This window comes from Chlamydotis macqueenii, chromosome 1 (genome assembly GCF_036417535.1).
Source record: "Chlamydotis macqueenii isolate bChlMac1 chromosome 1, bChlMac1.mat, whole genome shotgun sequence".
In the NCBI taxonomy this organism is placed as follows: Eukaryota; Metazoa; Chordata; class Aves; order Otidiformes; family Otididae; genus Chlamydotis; species Chlamydotis macqueenii.
Window position 1 is genome coordinate 149,456,303 of NC_141556.1, and position 20,356 is coordinate 149,476,658.

The following is a 20,356-nucleotide window of genomic DNA, read 5'->3' on the forward strand; positions in this document are numbered from 1 at the left end:
ATGGTATTTCATCACAGACTGAATGGCAAGTTATGTTTTCCCTTTGGTAAGTTGTTTTTCATAGAATCATAGAATTGGGGATTAGAAGGGCCCTTTAAAGGCCCTTCCCGCCTGCAAGGAACAGGGACATCTTCGACTAGATCTGGTCGCTCACAGCCCCATCCAACTTGACCTTGAATGTTTCCAGGAATGGGGCATCCACCACCCCTCTGGGAAACCTATGCCACTGTTCCATCACCCTCATCATAAAAAAATTTTTCCTTATGAATAATCTAAATCTACCTCCCTCTTTTTAAAAACCATTACTCCTTGCCCTGTCACAACAGGCCCTGCTAAAAACAGGCCACCCTATCACCCTATCATAGAATCATAGAATGGTTAGAGTTGGAAGGGACCTTCAAAGGTCATCTAGTCCAACCCCCCTGCAAGGAGCAGGGACATCCCCAACCAGATCAGGTTGCTCAGAGCCTCATCCAACATGGCCTTGAACGTCTCCAGGGATGGGGCTTCCACCACCTGTCTGGGCAACCTGTTCCAGTGTTCTATAACTCGCATTGTAAAAAATTTTTTCCTAATTTCCAATCTAAATCTACCACCCTCTGTTTTAAAACCATTACTCCTTGTCCTATTGCAACAGGCCCTACTAAACAGCCTCTCCCCATCTTTCTTGTAGGCCCCCTTGAGGTACTGGAAGACTGCTATCAGGTCTCCCTGGAGCCTTCTCTTCTCCAGGCTGAACAGCCCCAACTCTCTCAGCCTGTCCTCATAAGAGAGGTGCTCCAGCCCGCCAGCCCTCCAGCCCATAGTTTTCGTGGCCCTCCTCTGGACCTTCTCCAACTGGTCCATGTCCTTCTTGTGTTGGGGGCTCCAGAACTGGACACAGTACTCCAGGTGGGGTCCACCAGGGCAGAGTAGAGGAGGAGAATCACCTCCCTCGACCTGCTGGCCACGCTTCTCTTGATGCAGCCCAGGATGCGGTTGGCCTTCTGGGCCGCAAGGGCACATTGCCGGCTCATGTTGAGCTTCTCGTCCACCAGCACTCCCAAGTCCTTCTCCTCAGGGCTGCTCTCAATCCATTCTCCGCCCAGCCTGTATTTGTGCCTGTATTTATCTTTCCTATAAGTCCCCTTTAGGTACTGGAAGGCTCTCTGGAGCTTTCTCTTCTCCAGACTGAACAGCTCCAACTCTCTCCTCGTAGGAGAGGTGCTCCAGCCCTCTGATCATCTTCATGGCCCTCCTCTGGACTCTCTCCAACACGTCCATGCCCTTCTTATGTTGGGAGCTCCAGAGCTGGACGCAGTACTCCAGGTGGAGTCTCACAAGAGTGGAGCAGAGGGGCAGAATCACCTCCCTTAACCTGCTGGCCAGGCTTCTTTTGATGTAGCCCAGGATGCTGTTGACTTTCTGGTCTGCAAGCGCTCATTGCTGGCTCATGTTGAGGTTCTCATCCACTAATACCCACTTTTGAAACTTTAATTAATAATTTATAAAAAAAGTGTGTTCTTGTTCTTTAAGACATCACACTGGATTCCTTGAATGAGTGGCACAGCTGAATTTTACCAGCATTTCGAGTACAAGGTCAAGTCACCAGAACGTGACCTCCTCAGAGGGCTTCACTATCCGAAGAAATTTACTGCTGAAGCTAGAGCAGTATGGTATATTCATGCAAGGGAATCCCAGAGCACCCACTTGGGTAGACATGTTCATTTTAGCATAAAACTGGCTTTACAGTATTCGCCTCTTTTCCATAATTTACTGTGAAAGCTACTTGTCAGCCCATCTGTCCGTTTCCATTTGAGATTTCATTGCAATTGTGGGCAGAACCGACAGGCACCTTCCCTGTTTCATGCCATCTGCAGTTCAGTGTTATTTACTCAAGGCAATATGAAAAGACCAGTACTCCTAAACAAATGAAAACAAATGTTTTATTTACAGGAAAAATCTGTACACTGTGCATACATAAAAATATACAAAATCATAATAGAAAATATAAAAAGTGTTAAAATGTATACAAACACTGCTTAAAAATGTGACTCCTGTAAAATTTTAAGCTTTGCTATTAGAGTACACATTCATTTAAAAAAATCATCATACAAAATAATTCTCAAAGCTATTAAAAAAGTACACAGTCTATATTTGAATAGTTCCAATGACTACCTATTATAAGAGTGATGAGATGGTATGGATAAATGTAAGGCTTTTACACACAACTCTTATTTCAAGAATAAAACTCAGAATCTGATCACTAAGCCAGAGAGAAGACATTTGTAGTGTCAAAATTCATTCAATGATGCAGGTATGCCCACACATGGGCTACTTTAAATTTCAAACAGTTAAATCAGGCATCCTCCTTGTGTGTGAGAGGATAGCTCCTGGGAAAGACTCAGATGCTTTCTAATGACCGTTTTCTGAATTACCTACTTCAAAAACCAATTTCCTTTATTCAATACACATCAACTTTAGCGAGCACGAAGGGAAAAATAGTAGCCATTTATTTTTGCAGTCAATGCATTTAATATTCCTCTCATGGTACATCTGTGTCACTGTTCAAATGGCATTTTCCATCCTTAAAAACTGCTGGAGAAAAAGGAAATGAAAAACTCCACTATGGATTGGATTGGTCTACATGTGTTTTGAACTCCTGTTTCATTCCATCCGCCTCTAAAATGGCTGTGTTCAGTCTGTGCAACCATTCAGTGTAGACACTTGTCTTCATTTAAGAAAAAAAAAAAAAATATTGGTTTTGTTGACTTTGGCAAGAGATCTACAGCAACAAGTTCAGAATTTGGATGTTTTCACCAAAGAAAGTGTCCTGACCAAAGACATGCAATGGTTTAGCTAAATTTGTATACAGAGAGTGTGGATTAGAGTGCATAAATCATCCCACTCTCTCTCCAAAGATACTTACTTCTTAGATCATTGTAATTTCAGTGACTTTACTAGAGTTTCAACGCCATAAAACTGCACAGCAAGGTAAAAAAAAGAAAATGTCGTAATTTAATCCAAGGAATGACTGACTAAGCTGTGAGTTTATGCTCAGGAAAGCTTTAGAACTATAAAGGAATGGAACAATTAATATTTTTTCCTAGGGAAAAAAAATATATATATTTTGGCTCAAAATGAGGCAAAATCTTCTATTTTTTTCTTGAATAAACAGTAGAATACCTTGATTTAACCATCCAAAGGCTGAATGCATAAAATGACAGAGCACCGCAAGTCAGAAAAGCTACAGAATTCACAGTGGAAAAAAGAGCATCATGAAATTCAGAACACACTCAGCACGTTTCCTTAAGCAGCTGCTGCGTTTCTGCTTTGTTTCAGCTGAGTGCAAATGTTGTCCACAGCACCAGGGCACAGGAATGAGGCTCGATAGCTTTTGAAGGCAACTTACTCCTGCTTGTCGGTAAAACTCCATCAATTTAAAACCTGTATCATTGCAACAAGTGGGAAGGGAAATCCACCAGCAGAGGCATTTGCTTGGCTGATGATGCACCTCAGGAGCCGCGTTTGGGCAAACATCTCATCTACGGTGCTGTTCCAGTTTGTTAGGGTGCGACAGCCACGTAGGAGAGCTACAAAGCCATACCTGTATCTTTTTCTCAAAAAACCCCCCAATCTGGGCGGGAAAATGCGTTTCCTTTCACATTGCCTGCATTTAATATATGTATCCAAAAGCAGCGCTCTCGCACATAGTTATTATAATTAAAAGATACATGGTTCAGTGTTACTACGTTCACTCATTGTTTTAAATTTACTGAATGTGGTTCTTTCTAAAGATCTCTCTGCCTTTGCAGGGGATGGGGAAATGCCCATAAATGCAAAAATACTTGGTGGGCTCTTATAAAAGCCACCAACGCCAATGTCATGGAGTGTAAGCAGTGGACAGGGGCGCACCTCTGCTGGTCCTTTATGTTCCCCTGTTATTTCTGCCCCTTCCCCTCTTGCAGCAACTGGGGGTTGCAACTGCCTCAGATCAGGCACGCTTCCACTTGTGCCAAAAACCAAAGGAGGGCAAGACAAGGCAGGGGAGTAAAATCTCGTTAAGCAGACACAAGGTGTTTGAGCAGGCAGATTAGTGAAACATCACAGTGGAAACCAGTGTTGGGAAGCCACACCAGGGATTCTTATTTTTTCAAGAAGATGGGCATCGCAAGTCGGTCTTCCTCTGTGAGAGAGCAAGTGTTTGCAGCACAGCTCTGCGGCATCTTCTGAAATGTGGAAGGAGCACTGACTGCCGTATAAATCAGGATACAGCAAAGGGAAAATTTCTTCTGGGAGGGCTTGAATGCTCACAGTCCAGTAAATTAAAATTCAGAGTTCATTTTATAACATCGCATACCTGGTTCTGCATTGTAATTTAAATGATGTATTAAGTAGGTATGCTTAGCACTTATTACATGAAACGTTATCATTTGCCTTGTTCTGTACAACAGCTATGGTGATTATTCTGACAAATTACTGAAGGAATAGTACAACGTAATCCTGCTGTGGGTAGTTGAGTAATGCAGTTAGTGTTTTTCATCTTCATTAAAATCAAAGTTAAAGGTTAGTGGATGTAGATCAGTCAAAGTGATATGCTTTTTTTTTTTTCTTTTCAGAACTTGAGAATTTCCAGCTTATGGAAAAGTAACATACTCACTAGTCCTAGAAAGCTAATCAACTCCTTTCCTTTACAAACATGTGGTAGGTAAATCAGCGTGCAGGAAAGAGATATGTTTGATTGCACTGTTCAAACTTCATATGTTTTGCAAACAGGGTACGAAACATATGAAAAAATAAATTAGTTCTATGTAGGTTATCTATTCTCCACAAGATTAAGTAACAGTGTTATTAACTTCAAAAATAAAAGTTGCCACCATACATAACATTAAAAAGCAATCAGTCTGTAATATATCCAGAGTCGAAGGCTAATATGAGTAAAACCTGTTCATTTTGACATGAACCAAAATGATTTATGGACATAACTGTCCACACAATATAGAAGTGCAGTTTTTAGAGCATCTAGGCATACTTTGTTTCAACAAAAGGAATCTCAAGAGGATCATAAAGCCCAAATTAAGAGACTGCATGGGAAATAAGCCTAAGTCCTATGTAAAACTCATGTTCTTCACTTTTGAGGAATATCATCAGACTCAAAGAGCAGAGCGAGAGAAAAAGGACTCTGTGATTATACTCACATTACTGTTGAAGAGGAAAGTCATTAATATTGTATGCACTCTTCAACTGCCTTTCTGTTGCTTAAGATAAAACACAAAAAGTACTTTCCACGACAACCACTCAGCTATTCTTTTCAGTGCCTCTTTGAGCTGTCTGTCTTTTTACTGAATGGACATAAGTAGGATATAGCTGTGTTTTTGTGCACATACTTTTCTGCTGAACTTACCCTAAGAGAAAGGGTACAGTTGTGTGAAAAAAAAAAACCCCAAAATACCCCCAAAATATTAACCTACTGCCACTCGGAAAATCTGAAACTCATGAAAAATAATGCGTTAAATATATTAGCAACCAGGTAGATTTTCAGAGTGCTTTAGAGAATATCCTCATCATGTATCATGAAGGAAAATACCAAATTATCTCCACATGCAATCCGTAGTCAGGTATTTTGCAGGCATTACAGCTTCTCTGGGGTATAGTCTTCCAAATGTTAAGTAAAAAATGCTGATAGCCTTTTGCCAGAAAACTCCCTGTACTTTCTTAACAGCAGTAACTTGTGAACAAGTGAGTTTGATTTGGGTCCCAGTGAAATACCTAACAAATGATGTCTGTAATCCTGAATTTGCTGCAGAAAGGTGAGCTCCCTGTACGCTTGCTTTCAGTGTGACGTGTGAGTGCTGCACAGCCTCCCTTGGCTTTCTCTGGATATCCTTAATCTGAGCAGACCAGGGGAAGGCATCATTTCCATCTCACTTGCACCCTCTTGATAGGTCTCCCGGGGAGAGATTTTTTCCTGAATGGGTTACGATATATTTGTTGCTCTCTAAAGAAATGAGACACTTCTCTTTTCTCTCTGCCCTATGCAGCCAGTGTGAGCATGGGGGTCTGGCATCCAAAGTACATCCAGTGGTTTAACTGGTTTAGCTGTCTGTGCAGCTGTTTCCATGTGCACTGACTTCCTCGCCACCGTTAACGCCCCCTGTACAACTGGAGGCCTGTAACTGAGCCTGCATACGAACGGGAATTGAAGTCTGCTCTGGTCGATGAGTGCACAGCTCAGAGTAGCAATTACTTCATTCTTGGAGAGTGTGAAAATCGCATGGAGCCATGAGAAATGCTGCATTGTTCAACTGGCCACTCTGTACGTGAACAACAGAGGCTGTTTCACAATGCCAGGTTTAACAGTTAAATAAGTTCTTTTTAAAAAAAAATTACAGTCTAGCCTATGTGGCATAAGAGACCACCAACAAATTCTGACAGTCACACCCACAACAATACATTATATTTCTGCCTAAGTATGTCCTTTGCACCTTTCATAAGCTAAGCCTTTTTTTTTCTTTAACTATTTGCAAAGCAGTAATAAATACTCAGGCTCAGAAAAGAAGTTCTCATGCCTGCTACTTAATTACAATTTATAGACTCAAGACTAGATTGGTCTAAGATAAAATTTTCAAGTATTCTCTTCTTGTTTATAGTACGACAGTAGTACCTTATTGCACATTGTTTCTGAAGGACTCTCTTCTACAAGTGTGAGAAATTATTTCGTTCAGGGCACTTGACAGCTTTGAACCCTGGCAAAATGACTTTCCCCTTTCGATACAGATCATCCTGCAAACCTTTGTTCATCCTCTGCACCAGCAACTTCTCGTAGAGCAGTGGGTGGTAGGCCCCTAAGGTACAAGCTGCATCGTAGTAGAGTTCGTGGTAGTGACATAGGTCGGTCTGTCGGACTGAAGGGATGTATTCGTACACGTGCACTTCGTTACACATGGACATCATGATGAGGATACCTGAAGCATAAAGTGAAAACACAAGTGAACCCCAGATTTCACCTTTCTCACAGAAATTTTCCTGCAGTCATCCAATCTGTTTTTCTTTCCTGCTTTGCTTTGCTGTTGCACGCCGTAAGTATTACTTCTGTAAAATCATTAAGTGATGTAATAGTTCTTTTATTAGAGTGGTTTTTACTTACCCCTGATACATAATGACTGTGATCCCTCTAGAGTTGATGGGATAGGACAACAATCATAAGAAAAGAATAAAAAGCTTATAAAGGGCTCGGATACCACCATCAGCCTCCTTGAGTGAGAAGACTGCTCTCTCCCACCTCCCCCCATTTACCCTGTCCTGTCCACAAAACATCCCATGCAAGAATCAAGGACCTAATGCAGCTGCATGCTCATTTTTTTTGAGACAACTGATCACTTTCCTTGGTTTTCTTGTATATTATAAATTCTTGAAGCTATTTAGCAAGACAGACCAGGTCTTTACATTCACTTGCAGAATACAGAACACACACATACACACAGAGCAGTTGTCTGGTGTTTTTAAGGAGCTCTGCTTGGTACTCCTACCACTTCCACAGCTAAACTCCTACCTGCCATGTACAGGAGATATAAAAAAATTCCAGGTATGCCCATTCTGTGCTCCTCTGCACTTTTGGATATCTGTATCTTGCAAATATTTACATACATACTAATCTTCAAGGCTATGAAGAATCTGACTGATTGCCTTTTCGTTTTTGTACACCATGGCGAGAGGAAACAAGAACAGGAAGATGGGCCAGTATCACCTCTGTTTCTTCCCTTCACAACTTTTTTGATTCAGATTGTTGGCAATATTAGGGTATGAATGTACTCCTAAATGTACTTTGAAACATCTCCACCTTATTACAATGTTGGTCTTTCTTAATCTGGAATTGAACCAATTCCACTTGTTCCATTCACCTGCCTCTCTCTAGGCAGGAAGACGTGACCAAGAAGGCAGCCTAAATACACGCAGAAGGGCATATAAAGAAACATCACCCATGTAGTGATGGCACAAAAGTTCACAGCTTCTGACAATGTTGTGAAGAGTCTCATGGAGAGAGGCTGAGGAGGGTGAATTCCTTCTTGGAGCAGTGCTGTCACGAGGAAAAGCCCCTGACCATCTCCTGCTCAGCAAGGAGGAATCCACAAAATGCCAATCCATTTTTTCCTGCCACATCTCAATGGCAGACCATCATCAGCACTGTCAATAGCGGCTAAGAAAGGCCACACAGAAATTATTGCCTGTTTAAAGCCAGGCAAAGGCTCACTTTGACCTTAGGTACACTCCTAAGATGCTGCTACTCCCCTTATCCCATGCTGAAGGTCAAAACTAGACCAGGACAGATTCAGGAGAAAGACTGGTGAGTGTAGGCAAACTTTGTTCTCATACAGCACAACTGTAAATCTGTACTAACAGAAGGTCTTTATAGCTTTGAAACAAGAGAAATCTTACTGTTGTGGCTGCACATTTTCAAAGGGAGTAATACCAGGTATTAATCAACAGCACTGCCAAAACTACAGTATTTTCACATCAGTCACAGCTTTTGGGAGCCTTTCCTGTTTCACATAGCCAAAAAGAAAATGACAAAGTAAGCCTTGGCCACCATTTTTTGAAAAAAGATTTCACTTATAAAATAAAAAAATATATAGAAAATGTATTGAAGCACTTGTTGCACTATTGGTATCCCTATCCGTTGAATATGACTGTCAACTCTCAGAGGAGACAGCTGTAGAATTCTGCTCACTTTGCACTTACAAATGAGAACTGATCTAATTGTTGTTTTTGTTCTGTACAACAGCTTTGGCATCATAAAGCATCAAAGGTGTTTTGGGTAGATCTCACAAGCGAAATGAATTAACATTAAAAAATTATTTTGGTTCATTAATTAAGCAAAGCCATTTTCTGAAGTTTAGTTTGCAGTTTGGGAACACGGAGATTTCAATGGCTTGCTAATGAAAAGAACCTTATGTTCTCCCTGCTGTCTATCATTAGATTATCAAAATGATTTTTTCCCTGCCTGATGTGTGAAGTAACCGAAAACCAATTACTTCTGTGATTAAATCTTCTTTCATCATAAATGAAAGGTTCTGAAAATGTTTTAGATTGTTCTACAGCTTTACACTCTACAGAGTCAAAGCATATAAATTTCAAAGGAAAAGTCCAGAAATTTAAGTGAACTTTAGTCTAAGCAGCAAAAAACACGGATTCGTGGCAAAAAAAAATATTTAATCCCTATTTGAGCAAAAAGTATGAGTTTAATAAACCATGTTTTTGCCTCCAAGCTGTTATAGAGATGCTCTCAATTGTAGCTGCCCAGCAACTATGTCTAGAATTGTTTGTTTGTTGTTTCAGTTTTACAAATGCTTTCGTCAGCTTTTCCACTGCCAGCCTCCTTCCTCCGCTGATGGAGAGCCCACCTGCCACTCCAAGGTAACCGTTATCCAGCTGAATCAGAGGACGAATGCTGGAAAAGTGTGCAATAACGAACCACGTCCAGAAGCAGACAGTAAAATGACTTCTCTCCTGCACCCAAAGCCAAACCTGGAGCCGGTTTCAAAAGCTCTACCACCAATGTCTTAGGAAAACTGGCTCTGACGGAAAGTACAAGCCTTAACCGGAGTGTGTCTCATTTCACTGCCACATTACCCAGCTAACCTTAAAATTAATAAAGGACGTTGCAATTTATGGGACAGGAAAACTGTCAAGAACTCTTATAATTTCCTTAATAACAGTGAAGATGGCCACGTCACTGCAAGTATGGTTCAATAATGATGAAATTTTAAGCAGTACCATTGACTTTCCTGTAAATTAATGGAGCACTTAGAAGTGGTAGAGTTTTAGTTCTTAGCGATGTGTGGATCAATGTCCTGCAGAATCAATCTAAAAGGCACGCTGGGCTATCTGGTTTAGCTCCTTGCCTTTCCTGCCTTCCAGTCCATGTCTTGAGATTTCAGATTAGGTTGCTCATAAATAACCGTAATTTCTGACCAGTCCACTGAAGTTTTTGCTCAGGCTGGACAATGACGTTTTAAGGAAGGAAAGACAGCGACAGGCTAGTTTCTGAGTGGTAACAGCTAATTTACAGCACTTCTTTGTTTTGAAGTCTAGGGTCAACAAACTGAAAGATGAGCAAAGACAATGAGCAGAGATTACCACATACAGAGGTATTCCTGGGCTACAGAGGCTTATCTGTCCTGCTGGAAATGGGAGCACTCCTGAGACTTCCAGACCTGGTGCACTTTTCAAATGCCCAAAACCTACCCTGGGGAAAAACAGTGGTCGCTGCCAGACTTTTTCTCCTTTAGCACCCCCAACCAAAGAGACCAACAGTGTGGTACAGCCAGCACTCCCGTCTCAAGCATCTATGGGCAAGTTCTCAGGGCATGCAGTAGTACACATTCAATCTACGTGAGCCCAAGGAGGTAGGTCCCTCCACTTAGCTGTCACAGCCCTCAAATTCTCCCCTGGAATGATCTGCTCCTGCTTTTTCATTCAAAAATATAAGGTGGGATAGCACTATATTAAAGACGGAAGGGAGAGAAGGCCATAAAAAAAAAAAAAAAGATATTTTCTGAAAATAAGCTGTTTCCTTTGTATGAATAGAGTCCTCACTAAAAATAGGAAATAAATGGCTTCAGTTCTGTCCTGTGCCCCTGTGAACCCCCTTCCACAGGGGACAACCCTAGTGTTGTACAGCCATTCCTGAAATCTTAAGTTCACAAAATCCACAAGTGTTTAAAAGAACAGCAGCAGTTTAAACCATGAGGACATTTACACCAGTCCATGTACTAGGATATACTCAGTTTTTATCCTCTTTGCTTTCTAATGCCATGTCTGGCTTGCTTTCCTTAAGTCCCTAAAACAGAGCTGCCAACAGAGCTCTCAGGGCTACGGGTCTCACATTCCAGTCCATGTTTTTTGGTACCACTCTAACTCAGTTTCTCTCTTCATTTGGTGTTAACGACATTACAGTGAGTTACCGACAACTGTATCCAGCAGGTGTAAGTGTGCCAAGCTGCCTACATTTTCATCGACCTCAAGAACTCAGTTCCCCCATATTCCCTCTCTCCTCCAGTTACCTTCAGTGATCTTTTAATTTTTTTTTGACACTACTACATGGCACTTACATGATCCCCCAAATATTTTCTACATTATGTTTGAATTTTTACATTTTGGGTACAGTCACAAAGACAAAGAGGTCTGCACCTGACTGCTTGCTGACTTGACCTTCCTTCTGTTAACCTGCGTTGCTTGCCAGTCTGCTCTGCGAAATCCTACCTCACTTCCCGTTTGTTATCCCATTTGTTACCTTTACACATCTCTCTTTGTATTATTGTTTCCTAGGTTTCTCTTCTGTGGCTGAATCTCTTTTTGCATTTCCTCCCACATGTAGTGGGAAACCTGCAGTTTCCAAGTTTACTTCCTTCCTCGGTATTGCCCACAAAGTACATGCCTATCTACTTATTTATTTCATCTGTGTACTTTTCACATCACTGCCGGATTCAGTATCATCTGCAAGTTTGTTTCATATCTCAGGACTCCTCTATGATCATCAGCATCGGTATGAATGAAAACCAAATTGTTTGATAGCCTGCAGGGTGAAGAATTGCCATATGCTGCACTTCAATATTCAATTACTACATATAAAACAGCACAGACTGGCTACCATATGACCTAAGGAGATACTAATGAGCATGACGAGACAGTTATTGTCCCAGCACCTTATAGTCTGGACAGAATTAATCTCACTGAGATGTTAATGCTCATCTCTGACCTATCTGGTCTAAAGCACTCTTTATAGACAATGCAGGACACAGGCATTTCTAGGGCACAATTCACCTGACTTATTTTAGGTGTCTGCTTTAGGATGAGATGAATTGTTTAAGTGTTGTTCCTTTCCAGTGACTCCTGAAAAGAAGAGTCTGGCTCTTGCTATCAAGTACCTTCTCCTCCACTCTCCTACGTCAGAAGCATTTTGAGCTTTGTGAAAAAATAATGTAATTAGCTTTTCCAGGAGCACTGTGAGAAGACATGAAAACAAGGTGTGATTCATCTGACCAAATGTGCCCACTGGTGCAGATACCCACACAACAGATAGGTATCACAGGCTCCTTTGCTGTCAGTAGAAGAAAGTGGGCGCTTTTAGGAAGGAGAGCATGTCCACTTAACCCAGAGCAGACAGTTAAAAATGGATCACACAAGTCATGCCCTAGAAGTCCCCATTTCTATCTGTTGACTGTAGGGGAAGGCTGAGTGGCGTCATGGATACCTCTACTGCGCGAGTTCTACCTGCACTCCCAGTACAGAATGAAAATTTCACATGTAGAGGGGAACACAGGTCTCACAGTCATATTTAAGAAATGCCTATTTTTTTCTCTAGTAAGTCTGAAGCTGACTAACAAATATGAGCCTGCAGAAAGACATCTAAAGCTAGGTGGCATGAGTCCTGCCCTTTGACTGACCTAGCCATGGACCATAAAGAGAAGTCACTTTTATGTGCAAGGATTAAGCTTGAGAGTAGATGGATTTTTTACACTCATAAGGATTATGGTACCGGAACAGGAGTGAAAGCAGAGAATTACAAAGTATTTAGGGAAGGCCAGAAGACCTGCACAACTTAAGAAAAGGTAAAAGCTGAAAGGGAAAGCCCTAGGCCATCTGTAGCTTGCAAATATCAAAAAAGGATGAAACACTCCTTAGAATGAATGCTGAGAGAAGTCCACGGGGCACAATGCAAAGTCTGCTTTTCATCAGTGGGCCCTAAAAAAGCTCAGTAAAACCTAGATTAACTAGATTAATTGGATTAATCAAGTAGTAGCAGTATCAGTATCGTGCCTTGGGGGGTGATTGGCCAAGAATCTGTTAAGCTCCAGTACAAATCAGCAGAAATATTGCCAGTCTTGAGTGATGAAGTTGCTATGAGATCTGTGGAGGGGTCTGGAGGGAACTGTGTGGGCAGTTCAGAGTTCCCTCAGAGCAGGGACAACTTGAAGTTAGATTTGGTTGCTTGGGGTCCTGTCCAGCCCAGTACTGAGTATCTCCAAGGGTGGAAATGGAGCTGTGGAATCTTTTCAGAAGTTTACTGAAGCATGGAAAAATAATACTGTAGGCATGACTCTGAAACCAGCAAGCAGGTGCGAAAATGACCATCGGACCTGGTCTCTTCCAGATCTGATACTTAAGCTTTCAAACTTCTAGACCTTAAATAGCCAATTTAAATTTCATAGTAAGGAAAAAGTCAGGGTATCTGGCATGATACTAGCTTTGGCAAACAGGACTGGTGCAACTATACATTCAAAATCACAACTGAAGATATTTCTATATAGGCCACTCTAATCCAATTCTAATACCATTGCTGGATTTTCAGAAGTCCCATTTGGATTACAACTGTGAAAATGGAAAAATGAAAAATAATTCTGCCTGTATGGAGAAAAGTTGGTTTACAGTAGATCATTCAAAGGTGTGCTTTATGAATGTTTTATAGTTGAATGGCAATGTTCCGGAATACAGCATTGGGCAAATAAAAAAATTATTGTGAGCAGAGAAGATTCTTTTAAAAATATTTTAAAATATATTATTCCAAAGAAATGATGTGGCTGTCAGAGAACAGTCAACCTGCAAGTTTGTTATAACACAGTACAATATTAGATGCTAATAAAGTATTAAGTATTTCAAAATAATATATATTAGCATTTCAAAATCCTTAGAAAAATGTCTTACTTTTTTTCCTATTTGACAGATTTGTTACTTTTTTTTCCTATTTGGCAGATTATCTGTGGTGTCAGAAACTGTTGGGTATGGTTTAAACTCAGTCCCGTTGGCACAAATAAACTCCTGAGCTTTTACAATCTATGCTGAAAACATTTAAACTAGAATTAAATTAAGATTAAATTCCTTGCATGGAAGGAATGAACAAATGAACATATACTGTGGATTCTAATCAAAAGGAGAAAAGGTTTTTCAATTTGTTCTTGGCAATTTTAATGACTCAAGAGGTTCTGAATTTCCAACATGCATCTTTTGTACGGTACAATTAGGTATTGTGGTTAGGACACTAATTTAAAAAGATTGTTCTCTAGTTTACAAGTAAATAAAATATAATTTAATATACCTGAATACAACAGCTGCTGTTTGCTTTCATACAGAATAATAAGTGTAATTCAAACATTCAGCAAGAACTCAGCATCATTTTAACAAAATGTAAGAGATGCTGAAAACATTTAAATACACATAATCTGATTATTATACTCATAATGTGCCTCATTTCACACACATCACAAATTCAGTTACAGAACACACTAGACACACTAGTACGTTTGTATTTGATAATCTGTGCACTTGAAAACATTACAAATAAACATAAAGCATTTAGAGCGTATAGTTTTCTATACGTTAATCTGCTTCCATAGTCTCTCTCTTGATTGAATTTCAGGTACCACAGGAAAATCTGTCACTCCATGAAACTGGGCCAAATGTGCCTCCGTTATTCTTTGGAACATAAAGTAAAAGTAGTTCTGGCTTTTTAAAATACTGTATTTCTAAAAAAAAGAGTTATTCTATGTCTGTCTTCATGAACTTAGTAAGTACTAACCACAAGAAAACCAAATATTTATTAAGGAATTTAATTGTCACCAAATGGCCCTGTGCCTAAGCTTCACAAATTGTGCAATACTTGTCATCTTTGATGTATAGGTACTCGCATTATATAGTAGACTTAGAAAATGACATATTTATCACTTAATGTTGAATGCAAAAAGCCATACATTAATCACAATAATATATTCTATAATACGAGCAGAGACTGGAAAATGCTGACCAGTAATATCATATAATTTTAAATGTATTATTCAAATTTGGGTAATACCCATTTTTTAATGTGATTTTAGGTGCTTTAAGAGGAGAGTTTGCTCTTTTATCTCTGTATTTCAGGAAGCAGGAGATGCTCAGATTTCACAGTGCTTTTCATTAGAATAAGAAGAATTTAAAGCTTATGTATTTGGAGGTATTGTTTGTTTGCATGATAATACTTGAAGAAAACTGAGCTGGAAGGAATAAGCACTATTCTCTTCCTTTACCAATTGCTGGCAAACAAGCTGAGTAAGTAACAGAAATAAAGGCAACTCTTAATGCGTCAAATTGTTTCTCTCAGTTCAAGCAAGTGTCTTTTTTTTTCTAAGCAGAGCTGGAGATCAGCTGCATTCCCCTATTCAGCATGCTCTCTGCAGACATTTTAAATTTAAGTTCTTAGTCATACAATGATCTGCTAATGTTGCAGTGTAATGATAGTCTTGCCTGTACTATTGTCTCGATGCATGCAAATGAAGATTAAAACAATGTTATCAACTATTAATGACACATAACTGTTTAATCTACAATGTCAATTGTAAAGCCTCAAACAAGCCTTTCTTTCTCCCAACAATAAAGTAATCTGGGCTTAGTTATAATTTTGTGTTCAGTGGTTCATGTGTTACCCTAAAAACTACAACACATCTCAAAGACTACCGCCCACATAGACAACCTAAAATGTAAAAATCTAGAATACCACAGTCAGAGCTCTCAACTAGCTGGTTAAAAAGACAAAAGCTGCTGGGTATTTCCAAGTAAAACCACCTGAAAAGAGGTAAGCTAGCAAAATGTACTGATGGACTCTGGTAAGTAGAAATTCATGGCAAATCCAGTTAGTAAATGAGACAGGAGCAAAATTTTCATAGAAAAGTCTGTATATAATCTAGATGTTATTATAAAGCCCCTAAACTTTCTGAATGCTAATGTACCATCCCATCCAATGCACACAGAATGCTGCTCTTGAGAAACTCAAGCAATCATAGAATCATAGAATCTTAAGGTTGGAAGAGACCTCCAAGATCATCAAGTTCAGCTGTCAACCTAACACCACCATGCCTACTAAACCATGTCCTGAAGTGCCATGTCTACAGGCTCTTTGAACACCTCCAGGGATGGCGACTCCACCACTTCCTTGGTCAGCCTGCTTCTGTGCCTGACCACCCTTTCAGTGAAGAAATTTTTCCTAATATCCAACCTAACCCCCCCCCGCAACTTGAGGCCATTTCCTCTTGTCTATCACAAGTTATTTGGGAGAACAGACCAACACTCACCTCCCTGCAATGAGGTCTCCTCTCAGCCTGCTCTTCTCTATACTAAAGGAAGCAGTTTTAGTCTTAGTCTTCAGATGACAAAAATGTAAGGTTAGAATTAGGTTTACAAAAACTAGCAGCAGTATAGGAACAGTTTTGTAACAGCAGAATGGTAAAAACAGAGACTGGCAATTTATCCAATTTATACACCCTCAGCCTCAATTAAAAACTGAGTTTTGATATGTTCAGAAAGAGGGGAGGAAGACTAAGTTTGTACTTCACAGTGAAAAATGTATTACTATGAAGTGAACAGGTGACACTTACTCCTGCTGCTGAAAGATAGGGCAAATCCTTCCCTAATAACAGTGATGCTTTCTCAACTGTCAATGTAGGATTTGCCAATGGAATCCAAATCCGAGACTTGGTGGTTAGATGCTTACATTTCTTCTGAGAAAAACTGAATAGATCAAAGTTCAAGATGAGAAGCAAACATATCAAGACTCATTTAACAAACTTAATTTTCAGCCAAACGTGAACCAACAAATTTAACTGCAGAAAGCCACCATGCCAATCGCTTAACGCTAATGCAAGATGATGAGAATATTGTGCAGTTTGGTTTAAAAGCATGAAGGTGGCAGCTGCAAAAAAGATGCAAAAATATGCAAGAATGGGTTCTCAAAGCTCATCTAAGGATTAGATTGGGGACACAAAGAGTAAATAATTTATAATGAGGAGTGACATTAGCTAAGATAGGACATGCCACATAAGGCAAAGTTACAAGCCAGGGAAAATCCACATCAGTGTCTCAGAATACAAGCCAAAAAAAGACTTGTAGATTAAAATAAAAGGTTGGGTTTACCCTGGTGAACTTTTCCCCACAAAAAAAAAAAAAAAATCTCTTATGTTTTCTTGGTCACTATTCATAGCCTTTGAGATGGATCCACTAGAAAATACCACGCTAAAGGATGACCTGCTTGTGCCAGTCCTTCCTGCATACGGTATATCCCCAGAAGTTACACCTAACAAATGGGACGCAATTTGACAGGCAGTGAGTTCAGCCTACTTTCAGTGATGCCCTAAACGTACACCTATCACTAGGTTGGGTAGAAAAAAATGTTCAAGTAATAACAAATTTAGAGGAAAAAACTGCGATCAGATGTGGGTCTGCATGTAGCATTGTTACGGTGCAGCCTGACACTGGTGATGGATGGGCTGCCGTGAGCTGACACCCTGTTTAAAAGAAAACCGAAGACAGGAACATCTACAGGTTAGAACCTGATGGAGAGGAGCCGAGAAACTCTGTTCTTGGAGGAAGCTGATCTGTGTTGGGTGATATTCACCCTCATCTGGTTTTAGACCTCCACAGTGTGTGTGTGTTTTATGTTAACATTTCAGAAGTGGCTGGAAGCAGTGACATATTTTAAAGGCTTAAAACAGTAAGTGAACGTACACAAAATGCGGTGTTACTAAAGCATTCTAGACTTGTGCCTTATTTTTACATAACCTGTAGAGCACAACCAATCCTGTTCTGTGCCACACTTCTCTCCTCATCCCCTCCTCTCTCCCTCCTCTACAGCTGGGACGTGCTCTGTGCTTCCCTCACCTCAACCACCAGCTATTGCAGTGGTTGCAACTGCTCTCCTCAACAATGTGCCGGTGCAGAGCTAACGTATGTAGGGTTTTGGGGAACCAGTGGCTGTAGAAGGGAGTTATGCTGAGATACAGCGTCCTGTACCCCAAAGGAAGCACAAAAAAAAAATTCTCCCTAGCTCCCACACATTGGAGAAACCAGGGAAAAAAGATCCTACCTCTTCTCACTCTCTCACTCCCCTAAAGACACAGCATGCAAGAGACAACTTCTTCCCCACAAATGACCCAGTGGCCCCTTTTCCAAGAGACTTAATAATATTGTGACTTAAGTACTTTAATACAGCTATTAAGAATGTTAAAAGATTTCCGTGACATCAATCACTGTTGAAGGATGGTGACTCACTGCCGCAGAACACCACCATGTGAACACATTGCACTAAGCATCCTCCCTTTGGGAAGAGTCAGTTTCTTACAAATAGCATAAGCGGCAGAAGTAGACACGATGGCCAGGTGAAAAATGTAATTACTGAAGAAACAGTCTAAGATCACCCGAAAACATTCCTGACATTCCTGAAAGGAAATAGTCTGATGTTTCCATGTTTTAATTTATACGTTTGTCCAGTTTTGTAAACTGGGAATAAAGTGGGTTAAAAAACTGGAAACAAAAGTGCTTCATTTAATCCAGAACAATTTTTTTTTTACCTTTTCTATGTTACTGGCAGCAACAGCGATGTGAGGAACTGCTGCTCTTCCTCCCCAAGTAACTGCAGTTCACAGAGGGCTGCCTGACTTTCTGCCGGGGTAAATATGGACAAACCAGATCCTTGTGCAGGGTCTGTATTTGTTCTAATTGCAGAGCACTGCACATAGATTTACAATGAGTTATTCTAATAAAGTGATTAGAATCACTATGGTCCATGCTATAAAGAGCTTCGATTCAGGGGTACAGGTCCCTCTGCCTGTGAAAAGTCATACCCTCTATTTAACAATAGCCTATATTCCTACATATTGCTGTTTTATGCACAATGGTATCAGCACTGTGGCCATTTAATAAACCGTTTTCCCATATCTTCTTGAAATTAAGACACTCATCATTTATCCATTCTTTCTATAAATTTTATAGGAAGTAATTTCATAAATTTCGTAACAATCAGCTCAACATTCAGGCTATGCCTTTCATACAGGTGCACTCAGTTGTATCTGCCAGCTTCAGTTCCAAGTGGATATTTGCTGCATCAGTTGTTAAGAGATACCTGATCTGAAGACCAACATGACTTTCCAGATTTCTGCCAAACTGTAAAATATTTTTTATGCTTTATCTTGCTCTTTATACCCACCTTTGGCAATACACAGCTGCTGTTTCTGTACTGTGTCCCAGTTTATATTACATTACACATGCAATGCACAGACATCCATGCAATAAGATTACTAAAACAGAAAGCCCCTCCCCATTAAAATATTCAAAATGAATCTATAAGAACAGTACCTAGTTATCAAATGAGGTGGATATGACTCCCAATAAGCTCGTCTTGCTGCCTTGTTTTCTTAAGCTAATAATAGCATTACCAAAATGTCTGAGCACCTCCTTTGGAAAAGAACAATATAAATAAAATTCCCACTAGAGGTGAAGGAGCCAAACTTGCATCTGTACACGCAGAATATATTTATCTGTACAGCTTTTGTTGTTAATGTTTTTGCTTGTTTAATGATTTATATTTTCAAAGCATTCTCTGCTTGAAGGATATTTTTTGTCAGGAACATTTAGATGTGAGGTTGAAGATTACTGTTCTATTCTTATAGTGAAATTAACTCCACTTCTTCAAAGAAAGCTTTTGAAGTGTTTCTTATATATAGTGGAAGTACAGATTGACAGCACAATGATCCTCTTCACTATTCTTATGATCAGCAGCTGTTAACCTATTTTTATCAACAACTTCATTACTCTAAGAAATGCTTTTGCAAAAAGGGAATGCTGCTGGTGAGATCATTCTACACAAGCAGACTTCTTATGAATTTTTACAGCAGATTCCAAAAATCTCACTTCAAGAAGTAACCAACTGCCAAGCCATCCTCCTCCAACATGCAAGGCCTCCTCCTCTTTCCACTTACGCTCCAGGTAAGCACAACCCACTCAGGTCATAGATGGGCATCTCCCAGACACCTTTATGTCACCCTTCTGAGAGCCTCAGCACCAGCCCTAAGGCCTTTGTGGGCTCCACAGTGTCATGAGATGCCACTACTGTATACAGAACCCAAGATAAGTGCTCAGAAGCACCTTTCCCATGTCGGATTCAATCTCAGGTACCTTCCCTTTCAGATTCATAGAGAAAGAATGGCAAAAGCATATTCTGCCTGCAGCAAATACACAGACCAATATCACAACATCAAGGAAGAAAAGATGGAGTTTCCAAAGCAGAAGATGGTATTTGGAGCTCTGTTGCCCTCTGTGATTCTAGAAGCATGAGCAAGGAAGACGCTGACTCAGCCTTGCTACTGTGACTACTTGCATACTTTAGACATTCCCAATCAGGATCTGCACTACAGGTAAGTTGTTATGTTGTATAAACTGTGGGCACAGTGCCAAATTATCTCACAAGAAATATGAAGGAAGGACCAAAAAATACAGTGCAACTCTATTCCTTCAAGTGTAAGAAGAAGGGGGATGCCTTGGGCACTTTCAGATTGAGCACTGGAAGCCACGACAGGGC

General features: G+C 40.2%; 2 protein-coding genes across 3 annotated transcripts in view; one reads left to right on the forward strand and one right to left on the reverse strand.

Moving 5' to 3' along the window:
- Positions 1-9,543, forward strand: part of LOC104483759 (pinopsin) — a 92,013-nt gene extending 82,470 nt beyond the window's left edge. The window contains exon 4 of the mRNA XM_086740973.1: positions 9,316-9,543. Coding sequence (XP_086597099.1) covers positions 9,316-9,543 — 228 coding nt within the window. The remainder of the gene's footprint in view (positions 1-9,315) is intronic.
- ST6GAL2 (ST6 beta-galactoside alpha-2,6-sialyltransferase 2) overlaps positions 6,676-20,356 on the reverse strand; it is a 51,567-nt gene continuing 37,886 nt past the window's right edge. For both annotated transcript variants that reach the window (XM_086740960.1, XM_086740953.1), the window contains exon 6: positions 6,676-6,944. In XM_086740960.1, coding sequence (XP_086597086.1) covers positions 6,676-6,944 — 269 coding nt within the window. The remainder of the gene's footprint in view (positions 6,945-20,356) is intronic.